Raw genomic sequence first — 14,599 nt, 5'->3', positions numbered from 1 at the left:
GCGACGCATGGCTCGCCCGTAGGTATTGCACGCGAGTGTACGTACCATTCATAGGGACCACAGGTCGCGCAAGTGTCAGTGTCGCCGTCGTCGCCGTCGTTGCCGTCGTTGCCGTCGTTGCGGGGCCGGAGGCTCCTCCTTCACGGGGAAACGGCCGCGCGCTGCGCGCATCGCATTCGCCGAGCGTCAGTTAAGCGCTCGTAACATCACTTATCTCGTCGCGCGTCGTAGCGGCCGCCACCATTGCCGCTGTCCTGCTACTCCTGCTGCCGCTCGCCTAGAAAACACACAATGATACTTTCACCCGGCGTTCCCGATTTACGTTTATCGTCTCGCAGTTGCGATAACGCCGCGAACAACGCCGTTCCGTCGTGCGAAACTCGAGCATGACGCGATGACCACGTCGAAAGAGGCATTCCCCTTCGTTCTGATCTTTCGATCGATTCCTACGATCTCGTACGCATACCTTTGTTTGAGGATGCCACAGATCACCACAGCGAAATCAAGCGCAAAATAGATCGCATAATCACTCGAGCTCGTAAAAATGTAGACGACGAAATAATTTCATACATCCAATTCTTTTTTTCTTCTCTTCTTTATTTATTATTATTATATAACTTGGCTTTATCGACTATCGAGATGTTTCGTTGTAGGTGGAGTGCTTTGCGATCGATCAGGTTGAATTGGACGAAGATCATCCCGAGTCGTCAAAATTCTTATTGACGCCTGAAGATCCCGAACGTTCTGTGGATCCTGAGACTCAAGCGCGTCTCGAAGCACTTCTCGAAGCAGCCGGCATTGGGAAACTATCATCGGGTGATGGAAAGCACTTGCCCGATCACGAGGTTCTCCGTCGTTTAACATCAAGTGTTTCTTGTGCATTGGATGAAGCTGCGGCAGCATTGACACGTATGCGCAGTGACAATCCGCGTACACCGAACGAAAAGCGTTCTCTCGTCGAGGCGTGCACCGACGGAGACGTCGGTACCGTTCGGAAATTGTTAACGGAGGGTCGAAGTGTCCACGAGACCACCGAGGAGGGAGAAAGTCTGCTCTCTCTCGCTTGCTCAGCTGGTTACTACGAACTTGCTCAGGTTGGGATCAAAATAATCATTATTCTGCATGCATGTACATACGATCCTTTTTCCTCCGACTCCAACCAAGTTCTAAAAAGAATCACATCGATCCTAATGTGATTGGTAAAAACGTGTACGTATGGGTATATTTTGTTAGACGCGTTGAAACACACGGGGTACGTAGTGTTATGCGGGTGAATAAAATATTTCCGGTTCACACGTTTAACATACAATCTTCATTGCGGTATGTGTATGCGTGCGCGTGCGTGATGATTATGAATTTCATCTAAACTTGATCTCGCATTTAAATTTGTGTCTTCTTTTCCCTATAAAATAAAAAAAAAATCTCATGAAAGGATATTAATTAACACTCTGTAGTGCCTTTCGTAGGCACTATAAGGACATATTCTGCTGTGTGCGCGCCTTGGCGCCTCATGCTACCTCTCCTCCTCTGTCATTTTGTTGATACGCACATTTTACTGTGTACACGTAATTATATATATACCTACTCATTGTATTTGTGCAGGTGTTGTATTTGGTATTAATAGTTAGTTAGATATTATAGATAATAATTTAGTTTGAATGGCTGTAATGATACATTGGTACAGTAATTCTCATTATGCAAAAAGATTAGAAAATAAATAATATCGGACGTATTGTTCAGTAATGTTAAGTATATTGTGTATGCTGTAAGGATACGAGTTGTAAAAATCAAATCTCTCTGGGTTGGCGTGTGTTTAATTATAATTGTCGGAAACAATTCAAATTTGTTTATATCACGTTGTAATTACAGTCACTCAGACAGTCAACAAACTATTATTTAATATAGTGTACGATTGTTACTTTATCTCGAAAATAAGGGGTTCTTTTTGATACATTTATCTATTTTTAACTTTTCTTGCCTAACTACATTTTCGTGATACTTACGTGATACTTAATTAATAGTAATTGGCTAAAATTATTTTTAATTATATAATTAACATGAGAGAAATCATAAGAAATGTGTTCCTATGGAAAAATTCTTTAAAATGTAAATACATACATACATACATACATACATACATACATACATACATACATACATACATACATACTTCAACTTTTTTTCCTTGTTTATCAAACTGTCATGTTAATCACGGACATCAAGTTGGCATTATAATATTGTATGTAGATACATCCGATTGTGTAAGATAATTTATTTGAAATCAATTTCGTAGACCGCAAAATGAAATTTTTCTGTCATTGCGTTTTTTTCTATGATACAGGTACTTTTGGCGATGAATGCTAATGTAGAAGATCGTGGTATCAAGGGGGATTGCACCCCTTTGATGGAAGCTGCTAGTGCAGGGCATGTAGATATTGTATCTTTGCTGATTGCCCATGGGGCTGATGTTAATGCTCAGTCTACGTCAGGTAAAATTAAAATCCGTCCGTTTCTTGTATCTTCAATGTCGTAATATACCGTAGAAATTAACGATACATTAATTAATCTTCTTAACGCTATGTGTAAATATTATTGAGGTTATGTGGTGTTATTTCGGTATTGTTACAAATGTAATTATATTGATCGAAGGTAACACACCTCTTATGTATGGATGCGCCGGTGGACACGAAGAGGTTGTACGTGTCTTACTAAATTCGGGGGCCAATGTCGAGGATCACAATGAGAATGGTCATACACCTCTCATGGAAGCGGCAAGCGCTGGACATGTTCCAGTCGCCAAGATCTTGCTTGAACACGGAGCCGGCATCAATACTCATTCCAATGAATTTAAAGAGTCCGCGTTAACGTTGGCCTGCTACAAAGGACATTTAGAAATGGTCCGTTTCTTGCTAGAAGCTGGCGCGGATCAGGTAACAATGATTGTTTCATCCTTCTCTCTGCCATGTGCAGTATAGATAAGATAATATTAAATGGAATGTGTAAGTACGGTCTGATCTGTCTATCTACAGATAATAAAATAATCGCGTTGGTGGGGAAAACAACGTCACGTTCCACTGAACATACAGAATAGGCAAGTTGCTGCATTTTCTCTTTTCTGCTCAGTTTCAGAAAAGGAAGACATGCAATTTTTTTAATAGGAAGTGTGAGACAGTGAACCTCGTTGGCTATTAACATTTTAAATTCACCGAGTAACGCGCTCATTGGTTCATCTAGCGTCCCCCTACATTTATACTAGTTTTTAACTAACGCCACGTGGGTAGCGCTTCGTTTCAAATTGTTTTAGTACAGCTTAATGCTTTCCAGTACATCACATGACGAGAGATCGGAATGGAAAACATGTGGTCTAAGAATTTGTCTTTTTGACGCGACCTAATAATAATTGTTTTTAGTTCAAATATTGATATTTAATAATTTTACAAATAATGGTTTACAAATAATTTTACAGGAGCATAAAACTGACGAGATGCATACCGCCCTTATGGAGGCATCAATGGACGGTCACGTGGAAGTTGCTCGTTTACTTTTAGATTCAGGTGCCCAAGTAAATATGCCGACGGATAGTTTTGAATCGCCATTAACATTAGCTGCCTGCGGGGGTCACGTGGACCTGGCTATGCTTCTGATCGAACGTGGAGCAAACATCGAGGAAGTTAACGACGAGGGTTATACTCCATTGATGGAAGCAGCGCGCGAGGGTCACGAAGAGATGGTTGCTTTACTTTTGAGCCAAGGTATGTAATGTTGTTTATTCGAATGAGCAGAATATAATGTTTAACGACAGAATATAATGTAATGGATGTATTCAACTAAAAGGTGCAAACATCAATGCTCAAACTGAGGAAACTCAGGAAACGGCACTTACTTTGGCCTGTTGCGGTGGTTTCTTGGAAGTTGCTGATTTTTTAATCAAGGCGGGCGCGGATATCGAGCTCGGCGCATCCACTCCTCTAATGGAGGCTGCGCAGGAAGGGCACTTAGATCTTGTTCGATATTTACTGGAATCTGCGGCAGATGTTCACGCTCAGACGCAGACAGGAGATACAGCATTGACATACGCGTGCGAGAACGGTCACACTGACGTTGCTGATCTTTTATTGCAATTTGGCGCTGATCTAGTACGCCTTTACTATAATTACATAATACTCAATATAATTATATAACACTACGTGCAAAAATTTATTCTTATATATTTTCCTATATCATCTTGTCTCATTAAATCTCTCGTTTAATCTCTGTGCGAATTATTTATATCAATTCATTGTGTATTTAAGGAGCACGAATCAGAAGGAGGTAGAACTCCACTGATGAAAGCTTGTAGAGCGGGCCATTTATGCACAGTTCAATTCCTCATCTCGAAGCGCGCCGATGTTAATCGACAAACAACAAATAATGATCACACGCCACTTTCCTTGGCGTGTGCTGGTGGTCATCTTGCAGTGGTTGAGCTACTCCTTGCACAATCTGCGAATCCTTTTCATAAACTAAAAGTAAGATCCTTGTACTTTGAAATAATCAAGTAAATGTCATGTTTTTATATGATTATTTCCGATTCATTTCTCAATTTGTTGTATATATATATTTCGGAATATGCAAAAGCTGACAAAGATTTAGTATGAACGTAATATCTCTCAGTAAGATTGACATTACGTGATATACGATATTACAAATTTCTCAATTCTGTGCGACATTCGTACAGTATTTTAGTATTTTCTATATAATCTTTTCAAGGCATTAATTATATTGATATATGTAACCCAATGAAATAAATTATAGGATAACTCTACTATGCTGATAGAAGCGGCAAAGGGGGGTCACACTCCTGTTGTTCAACTATTATTGGATTATCCTCATAGTATTATGATGAGTGCTCCTCATAGTGCTGCACCTGCGCCCATGTTATTACCGCAACAACAGCAGCAGCAGCAGCAGCAGCAGCAACAACAACAACAGCAGCCACAACAACTGCAACAGCAGCAGCAACCACAACAACAGCAACAACCACAACATATAAGTCATCAACAACACGTACCTCACTCTCAGCAAACATCTACGCAACCACAGCAGCAGCAACAAGCCGCCGAGCAACAACAAGCGCAAAACCTTCAACCTAAACATAATACGCAAAAGTCATTGTTAAGAAAAAATCGATCAGTGACTATGATGCCCGATATGAGCCTTACTTCTGCCGAAGCGCAACAAGTTCGTTCACAGCCCGCAGGAGAATCAACCGCTACTACTAAGGACGATACCAATATTCTTGATAAAGGCAGTGGAGGTTTTACAAGTTTGTCAGAACCTAATATTAGTCTTAGTCCGACGCCAGCAGCGTCAACGCAAGTGATACATGTCAGCGAAAGTCGGAAAACTATAACTAGACAAGAGCAAATCCTTCATAAGCAACAAATACTTGAAGAACTGCAAGTACGTCCTTTGTACTAATTCTCGACAAACTTCCTCGATATACTTAAAAACACAAAACACATTGTAAGAATTTTTTATTAACAGCATTTATATATACTTAACTCATCTAAGAATATAATTATCTTTTTATATATGATATATGCGCAGACATAAAATCCAAATAAATAAAATGTTCATAATGCATTTTTTGTAATTATATTATACTTTATATATGTGTGTGCGTGTGCGTGTGCACGGTATCGTATCGTCCTTTTGTCAAGTTGTATAATTGTATCTTTCAGAGGGTAGAACGAGAACTACAAATTAAAGGTGCAGGACATTTGTTTTCTGGTCCGCGGAATTCAATTATTAATCAATCTCAACAGCAGCAACAGGATCCTAGCGAGACGGACGCATTATTACCGGGCATGTTGAATATTGACTTGCCAGCTCAGTCGACATCTCCTCATGGTATTTTCTTCACTTTATCGAAATAAGCATTTGCATTATTAAATGTTTATGATTATATATGTTAATGTTTTCAACGTGAAAACTTAAAATTTTTTATTTGAAAGGTTTAGTTTGCAGTACAACCAGTATGTCTGGTGGTTCATTGACGTATCCAGGGGCTAACGATGCAGCGTTGGTGTGCAGCGCTTATCTTGATGGTAAAATAATGGGGATGCAAGCTGCACAGTTTCAAAAAACGCTTTCCGTGGTTCCAACCGCAACAGAAACGTTCCCCACAAATACATTTCCTTCCTCACCTCCCTTGTCACTCGCGTCATTACCTGTTACAACCACTACCACCGTATCACTCATTAGTGCTACTTCTTCAACAACCACGCCGAGTCCGCCGAGCATTTCTACGCCTCCGACCGTTATAGCCGTTTCTCAATCGCCTATTACTGCAAGTAGCGACGTCAGCCAAAATACTGCTATAAGCGATCGTCCGAAAGCTAAACCCGTGTCCAAGAAGGAAGGGAAAAATGTACGAAAAGCTACGTCTAGTATGGGGATGGCAAAATTACAGCAGACACAAGCGACCATAATGGCTGGACTTCACTTACAGCAACTAAATCAACAACTGCAACTCCAGTTGGATCAAGTGCAGGTGGACTTTTATTTTTTTCTTTAATATCTTATTTTGAATTCAAGAATCTGTTCTTTACGCGTGAGACAACAATTGGATTTAATACAAGTCGAGTGCTGTCCAAGATTTGTAATTTTGAACATTGATTTGACGTGCGTTCAAGTCTATTATTTTCCTTTTTCTATCTTTATTAAAAAAAAGAAAGAAAGAAAGAAAGACAATGGACATGAATACAGACCGATACGTATAAAGTGCTCACAATTACAAATCATAATGGCATTGATGTAGACTTTTTTTAACGATTTTTTTTAAATACAGATACAACAACAATCGCAGCAGCCACAATCGCAACTGCCGCAACAATCTCACCAACAAACGCATTCACAGCAAACCAATACAGTTGCTAATAGCACTGGTAGCATACTCATGCCCACTCAATTGATGTCGCACTTGCATCCTACACATCATCATTTGCACAATCAGGTAATTATATTGTTAAATGATAGCTGCAGTTATTTTCATATTAAAATACAACACATATATGTAAAAAAAAAAACATTTTTAATAGCAAACGGTGCAAGAAAATCTTCCTGAACAAACGGATCCTGAGTTGACGCGAAAATACAGAGAAAGCGCGTGCGCGTTTTTTACTGGCGCTCAGAAATCTAAAACTTTCTCCCCTAACGAGAGAGTATTGAAATTAGAGGACGGCACGGATATTCCTATCGATGATGCGTTTGAAATTTTTCGTTCCATCAGTTTCGACGATCCAGTTGACAGTAAATATTTTTTTGAAGTTTAAGAAAAAAATAGTTTAAGAAAATAATTTAACCTTTCATTATTCCAATTCGATATAGCAACAGAAGATCAAGAGAAGCTTGAGTTAAAAAGATTGGATGTATCGAATAATAAGGAACAGCAACAACAGCAACATTTGCATACTACACAAATAGTTCAGCAAAGCGGAAGTCCTCATGCATCCCAAGAATATTTTACTCCTGTGTTGTCAGTACCTTCGGTTTCTTTACCGGCCTTACCGTCACTGCAAGTGACCAGCGCTGGTGTTCAAATAGAGGCAGACATATCAGCGGGTTTACAACTAACAAGTACGCAATCCTTGCAAAATCCGACGCTGAAGAATCGTCTGAGGGCCTTCGAGGAAGGCTTCCGTCAAGGTAGCATACATTTTCGCGAATGTATGCAACATATTAGCAGCGATACTTTCCAACCTCAATTGTTGCTTCAATCTTCTCAAATAAGTAAGTTGTCAAACGTATCATTAGCACATCTATAATATCACTAAATTCTTGCAATAGCGAATAATTTTTTTTCATTTACTTTTCCGTTACTAGCATTTCCTACACAAACATTACCAGCTGTGAGTGGCACACCGGGGATAATAGATAGTATACCTCCTCATCAATCGAGTAATTATGTGCAATCCACAACTTGCAGTACTAATCAAGTTCAAGTTGCTACCCAGACTCAAGCACCCGCTACTACAACAACCGCGAACGTTGCTACCTCCGACAAGAAACAAGTGTATACTGCACCAACAACCGGCAAGGGCAAGAAGGCCAGATATCCTCTTCTGTCTCAGCAACAGTCTTGCCAGCAACAACAAACTGCCAATGCTCAACAAACTCCTAATTTTCCTGCGCAAAACTATCAGCTAGATCCAGCGACAGGTGAGAATTGTACGACAGTACGATTTCCGTTGTAATCGCACTGGTAATACCAGGCTCAATGATGCTCAAAGTAAATTGCCAAGAGTGTCCTCACCGTTTAGTTATTGACCAATGTACGATAGGTGTCCCAACGGTCGGTGGATACGCGTCTAACCAAGTTCCACCCGCTCCGTTTTCGTGTATGGATGTTGATTCAGAAACTGACAGCAATCACGACACTGCTTTGACTTTGGCTTGTGCGGGAGGGCATGAAGATCTCGTAGAACTTCTTCTGAGTCGTGGTGCAGATATAGGTAGGTGAAATGTACATCATTACGCTGAATTTAATACATCAAATTTTCTAGTATATTTAACATATAAGAAATATTTGTCGTCTGTGCATTAAAAAAAATGAAATATAGAGAAACTTTTATCATGCTGATGACAAATAAGCTTCATTTTCTTATAGAACATAGAGACAAGAAAGGATTTACGCCGCTTATTTTGGCCGCAACGGCTGGTCATCAAAAAGTAGTCGAAATTCTACTCAATCATGGAGCTGACATAGAAGCACAGTCTGAACGTACCAAGGATACACCACTGTCTCTCGCATGCAGCGGAGGTAGATACGAAGTAGTTGAGCTTCTACTCAACCGCGGCGCAAACAAAGAACATCGCAACGTTTCTGATTATACCCCTTTGAGTTTGGCTGCATCTGGTGGTTATGTGAACATAATAAAGCTTCTACTGAGCCATGGTGCCGAAATTAATTCACGAACTGGTTCGAAATTAGGCATATCTCCGCTAATGTTAGCAGCTATGAATGGTCATACCGGTAAGAAAATTTGAAATTGTTCATTTATAAATAGTACTTGAAAATAATGAATTCCAATTTGTCAGACGTAAAGAAGTTTTCATCATGACAAAACACTAAAAGAAATATATATATATATATGACATTTTAATGTACAGCGGCAGTTAAATTACTATTGGATATGGGGAGTGATATTAACGCGCAAATCGAGACGAACCGTAACACAGCATTGACACTCGCATGCTTTCAAGGAAGACACGAGGTTGTTAGTCTTCTTCTCGACCGGAAAGCCAATGTTGAACATCGAGCTAAAGTAACATATCTAATGTTTAAGTGGTGAATGTAATTTTTGTATTGTGCAAAATAATAACTTTCTTTTTTTCTTAATAAAGACGGGTTTAACGCCATTGATGGAGGCCGCTAGTGGTGGATACGTTGAAGTCGGGCGTGTATTACTTACTAAAGGTGCGGACGTTAATGCTACGCCTGTACCATCATCTCGTGATACTGCCCTCACAATTGCCGCTGATAAAGGACACTGCCGTTTCGTAGAACTCTTATTATCGAGGTAATTTGTCCCTGTATTTCATGTGTCGCGTTATGAAATAACAGTCCAAACCAAACGGAAAGTTTGTTTTTTCCCCAGGGGAACCCAAGTCGAGGTAAAAAATAAAAAAGGGAACAGTCCACTATGGTTAGCTGCAAATGGAGGGCACCTTAATGTCGTGGATTTGCTGTTTCATGCAGGTGCCGATATCGATTCACAAGATAATCGTAAGGTACGCACGACAGTGTTCGACGAGAGGCTTGCGTAATAGGAATATGTTCTTTTTCGAAGAATTCTGAACTAGTGCAATAAGTTACGAGTGAAACAAACTATAGCTATCTCACTCTAATTTCTTGCACCAGTGTACATCAGTTCAGGACTTGGGGTGGAAAAAGAACAGACCTTATGTTTTTTTTTCTGATATTAGAATAGATATAGAAATAAAATATGTACGTAAAATATATTTTATAACGATTAGGTTTCCTGCCTAATGGCCGCATTCCGAAAGGGTCATATTAAAGTGGTCAAATGGATGGTGAATCATGTAACGCAATTCCCAAGCGATCAAGAAATGACGAGATACATAGCTACAGTTAGCGATAAGGAACTTTTGGAAAAATGTCATGAATGCGTGAAAGTTATAAGAGCTGCCAAAGAGACGCAGGCCGCTAAAGCAAATAAGAATGCAAGTATATTGTTGGAAGAACTCGACATGGAAAAAAATAGAGAGGAATCGAAGAAAGCGGCTGCTGCACGAAGACGAGAAAGAAAGAAAAAGAAGAAGCTCGAAAAGAAGGAGGAGAAACGTAAACTTCATGAAGAGTACAAGAAGAACGAGACAGTGTTTGAGGATAAGGAAGAAAGCGGAAAGAAATCAGACGAAGAATGCGATCGAGCGGATGACAGCGAGCATGAAGGCGGCGACGAGAGAATGGAGAGCGTGCCGTCTCCTGTAAACAGAAGCCCGGAAGATCCCGATAGAGAAGAGGGTGATAGTGGAATAGATGCAAATAGTCAGGGAAGCTGTAGTAGCAATGATGTAAAAGCGAGAGAGAAAAAGAAGGAAAAGAAGAAAAAGAAGAACAATAGTCCTAGTAACAACGATAAGGATACGTCCCCACAGCGTTCGTCCAAGACTCTTCTTTCACAAAACACCAATTTATCTCAAAACACAGCGACATCGACAAAATCCCAGAATAATACTTCGGAAAAGTAAGAATACTCAAAAGTTATTTAAGTAATAAGGAAAAAAATTTGACATCTCGGGACTAGATACATTTAGCGTATAGATAATGTTAAACGTTGGTTAAATACTGTAAAAAAATATAGGTGTAGACACCACGATACAGTTAAAAAGATCAATACTCTTAATCTTTTTAAATTTAAATATTTAATATATTTTGAGTTATAAGAATCGAACTAGCTTGAAAAAAAAATTGTTACTACTCTTGTTTTATTTTTTGAATAATTGTATTTGCGAGAAGAGAGAAAAAGATTCAATGTTTTATAAGACGAATTATTCTTTACTTTAAAACAGTGAGTTTTACGTGTTTACACAATAATAGAGTATATGGTATATTATGTAACCAAATATTGAAATATCCTTGATATTATTTTACATGCCAATAATGTGATTTCTGCAGGCGAATTATAACTAACGTTACCAGCGCGATATCTGTATCTACAACTTCAGTCACAACCATTAGAACATCCACCACCGTCAGTTCCGATCGAAAGCTGAAAGGACAATTGGTTTTTGAGTCCTCCAGGCATCCCGCTGATAGAGAAGATTTTGAAGCAACTGGTAACGAGACTTACATTCCTGGCAAAGGAAAAAAGTCTTATAATAATCAGTACGATGGAGATGCTCTAAACACATCGACGAAGGCGAACAACACTAGCCCTAAGCAAAGCGGAAAACGCGAAGAAGGATGGAAGGAAGTTGTACGAAAGTAAGATACGTGTTCTTAAAGACATTCATACTTTAGAGGCATTTTTTCAAAATGTTTTTCTTCTTTTATTTTGATAATTTAATATTATCTTTTACAAATAGAGTCATGAAACATAATTGTGATTTGTAGGGGACAATCGGATGATTCAGGCAGATTTATGAATTCACCGTTCCGTTCTAAGAAAGTATCCGTTCCTCCAAATGCTATCAGCCGAGTGATAGGTAGAGGTGGCAGTAATATAAATGCTATTCGTGTTGCAACGGGTGCGCACATCGAAGTAGAAAAGCAAAGTAAATGCCAAGTAGAAAGAATCATTACGATTAAGTGAGTATTGGACATTGTATATCCTTTAATATATAAGGTTTATATACTTTATACATAAAAAGATGTATACCAATCAAATCTATCGCCTTAAGGACAAGAATTTTCAATTCCTTTCGTCATTTAAAAACGTTTCTTAAAAAAGATTTAATACCAGACATTTTATTTTCCTCACATAAATATTTCTCTAATTTTGTGGAAAAATAAATTAAATTAAAATATCTAGCAAATAAAAGAATTTTTAAAAAGTTCTTATTTACGATTTAAGAAGTTATCTTGATTATATTAGATAAAAATGTTGATATTTTAAATTGTCATTTCGTTGTTTTTGTAGGGGCTCATCTGAAGCAACAAAACAAGCTCATACATTGATATCAGTACTTATTAAGGATCCAGATGTAGATATATTGCAGATGCTTCCGAAATCAAAACTCAATGTCGTAACAACCTCTTCGTGGGACAAATCTGTCTCCACTGTTGCTGTAAGCAGGAGAAATAAAACTATAATAAGTTTTATGCTGTGTATAGAGCGATTTAATAAACTAATATCTTCTTTCAGGCAAGTAAAACGAAAATTGGTGGTTCTGTTAATAAACCATCTAATCTGGCATCCAGTACAACCAGTAATCAAATTAGTAAATCAGGATATCCTTCAGGTGTGTCTACTACTAATCCCTTGGTTCCTATACGCTCATCGAGCATGAAGCTTGCTGGTGCTTTTCCTACTTCTTTGCCACGTGCGACAGCGCCTAGACTCATGGCCGCAGGTAATGTAAAACATGACGATATATGTAAATATTAATTCTTAACTACAACGAGCGGTTACCCTATGTGTCTATTTTTATGTTTAATATGCAAAATTTAATTGTTCACAAAAGTAATATCGAATATTTTATTTTTCTTTTATATTCGTGTCTGTTATTACATATAAAAAATACCCATAAAATTGCTCAGAATGAAATTTAATTACATAGTGCTATTTTTTAAACAAGAAACTAATCGAAAGATTTCAAATCATTTTTTTCTATGATTTTTTATTAAGACTGTTTTACACACACACGCGCGCACACACACGTGCACGCACGCGCACACACGCACACGCACACACGCACACACAGACAGACAGACACACACTAAAAGGGTACAGATAAGAGTAAACAAGACGTTATTGCTAATAAATAACATATTATAATTTACATCAAAATGAATGTAATTTGTTCAAACGTTTTGACTGAGTCTTTTTAGAAATCTAATTTTAAATATTGTTACACGTTAAGATTAATTAGTATGGGTACGAATTTTAAAACATACTGTAAAAATCTAGAAATACAGTCAACAACAAAGAGAGCAAAAATTACGGGTATTACAATACGTATTGTACTTTTATTTCGTATCGTATTAAATATCACATATCAATATTAAACTTACGTATGCACATATAGCGGAGAAACGTGCGCAAGCCGCAGCTGCCCAAATGGCATCCTCGTCAAACACCAAGACGACGATGTCGTATACGAGTGCGATTATGACTGCCGGTAGAGCGGGGACAAAGATTGTCACGACCAGCACGACGCAGACATTCGCGGCGAAGCTATCCGAGATCACTGCCTCGACTCACAGTTCCACTACCGTCATGCAGTCCAGTCACACCGCACCGGTAAACAAGCAACAGAAACCCATGGCGCACGCCACGACCGTAACTATCATGTCGGCTACATCTACGGCAACCGCTCACACAACCAGCCAGCAACAACAGTCCATAGTCAGTACATCACCGAAACACTGCCGATCACTGCCCACCTTGTCCGCCCCGTCGGCAATAGCATCTCACTATTCCGGGAAGTCGAGTTACCCTCCAGGAACGATTGCGATTTCGTCGTCATCAGCCACAAATGCCGTGATGACGACGAACTGTCCGGAAAATTCGATCGTCTCGACGTCAGCCAGTTCCGTTCGAGTGACACCTTCGCCGCCGGTTGTAGCGCTGCAAACCCAGACATTGCCATCATCACTACCAACGGCACAACAGCAACAGCAGCAACAACAACCGATGCAACAACAACAATCGCAACAAAATATTCGCAGCACTACACCTATTGTGACTCAGGAGCATCAGCAGCAGCAACCTAGCAGCACGCCTCTAGAGTATTCTCTGTTTAACGATACTTTTACTAAAGTCACGCAACAGTCAATGTGGGGAGGAAGAGAAAACGAAACTCAAAAAGGCATGAATTTTGCGACTGTTGCGGGCGGTGGTGTATCGTCGAACACGAGCTCTGGCCCATCTGCGGCTAAATTTGATAGTTCTCCACCGCAGGTATGTTGTGAAAATGGATCATCTCTATTTGATTTTTTTCGTATATAAGAATGCACACAATACGAAATAGTCTCGTTCTTACAATGGGAGAGTCAAAAAGTAGCGTACATATGAATTTCGCCTAAATTTATTTAAATTTATCTTACTTATCCCCCATTATTTCGTGAGCAAATGGCATGACGCAATATTCAAGTATGCGAGAAATTTGCATCGAAAGTTTCTCATGCCTTTTTTATGCGAAATTTTTTTATGTAAATTTTTACTGAGAATGTGCATTTAAGGGGATGCTAAAGTTGTTCTACTTTACCATCATTTCCATTTAATGAAATATCTCCGAATTGAATTGACGGATTGCAAAAAATTGTTTTTACAGAATTAAAGTACGCACAAACAAGACCTCAGCTATATCGGATTTTAGGAGAAAATCGAAGAAAAGTTTAAAAATTCGCTTACTTTTAGCTCGTAAA

The 14,599-nt window shown here is 39.0% G+C and overlaps 1 protein-coding gene across 2 annotated transcripts in view; it reads left to right on the top strand.

The window, feature by feature from the left end:
- Positions 1-14,599, top strand: part of mask (multiple ankyrin repeats single KH domain) — a 31,972-nt gene that overhangs the window by 8,357 nt on the left and 9,016 nt on the right. For both annotated transcript variants that reach the window (XM_018453854.1, XM_018453853.1), the window contains exons 2-25: positions 654-1,094; positions 2,342-2,489; positions 2,650-2,930; positions 3,467-3,752; positions 3,835-4,136; positions 4,293-4,508; positions 4,795-5,442; positions 5,724-5,892; positions 5,997-6,535; positions 6,833-6,997; positions 7,083-7,293; positions 7,372-7,773; positions 7,867-8,202; positions 8,325-8,495; positions 8,651-9,016; positions 9,154-9,308; positions 9,388-9,563; positions 9,642-9,774; positions 10,021-10,754; positions 11,186-11,494; positions 11,624-11,818; positions 12,150-12,297; positions 12,375-12,582; positions 13,258-14,132. In XM_018453854.1, the coding sequence (XP_018309356.1) occupies positions 654-1,094; positions 2,342-2,489; positions 2,650-2,930; positions 3,467-3,752; positions 3,835-4,136; positions 4,293-4,508; positions 4,795-5,442; positions 5,724-5,892; positions 5,997-6,535; positions 6,833-6,997; positions 7,083-7,293; positions 7,372-7,773; positions 7,867-8,202; positions 8,325-8,495; positions 8,651-9,016; positions 9,154-9,308; positions 9,388-9,563; positions 9,642-9,774; positions 10,021-10,754; positions 11,186-11,494; positions 11,624-11,818; positions 12,150-12,297; positions 12,375-12,582; positions 13,258-14,132 (7,614 nt within the window). The remainder of the gene's footprint in view (positions 1-653; positions 1,095-2,341; positions 2,490-2,649; positions 2,931-3,466; positions 3,753-3,834; positions 4,137-4,292; positions 4,509-4,794; positions 5,443-5,723; positions 5,893-5,996; positions 6,536-6,832; positions 6,998-7,082; positions 7,294-7,371; positions 7,774-7,866; positions 8,203-8,324; positions 8,496-8,650; positions 9,017-9,153; positions 9,309-9,387; positions 9,564-9,641; positions 9,775-10,020; positions 10,755-11,185; positions 11,495-11,623; positions 11,819-12,149; positions 12,298-12,374; positions 12,583-13,257; positions 14,133-14,599) is intronic.

The sequence above is a fragment of the Mycetomoellerius zeteki genome, unplaced genomic scaffold, assembly GCF_001594055.1.
Source record: "Mycetomoellerius zeteki isolate Tzet28-1 unplaced genomic scaffold, Tzet1.0 scaffold411, whole genome shotgun sequence".
Lineage (NCBI taxonomy): Eukaryota > Metazoa > Arthropoda > Insecta > Hymenoptera > Formicidae > Mycetomoellerius > Mycetomoellerius zeteki.
The sequence above is the reverse complement of the archived record's forward strand: the minus strand, read 5'-3'. Positions and strand labels throughout refer to the sequence as shown.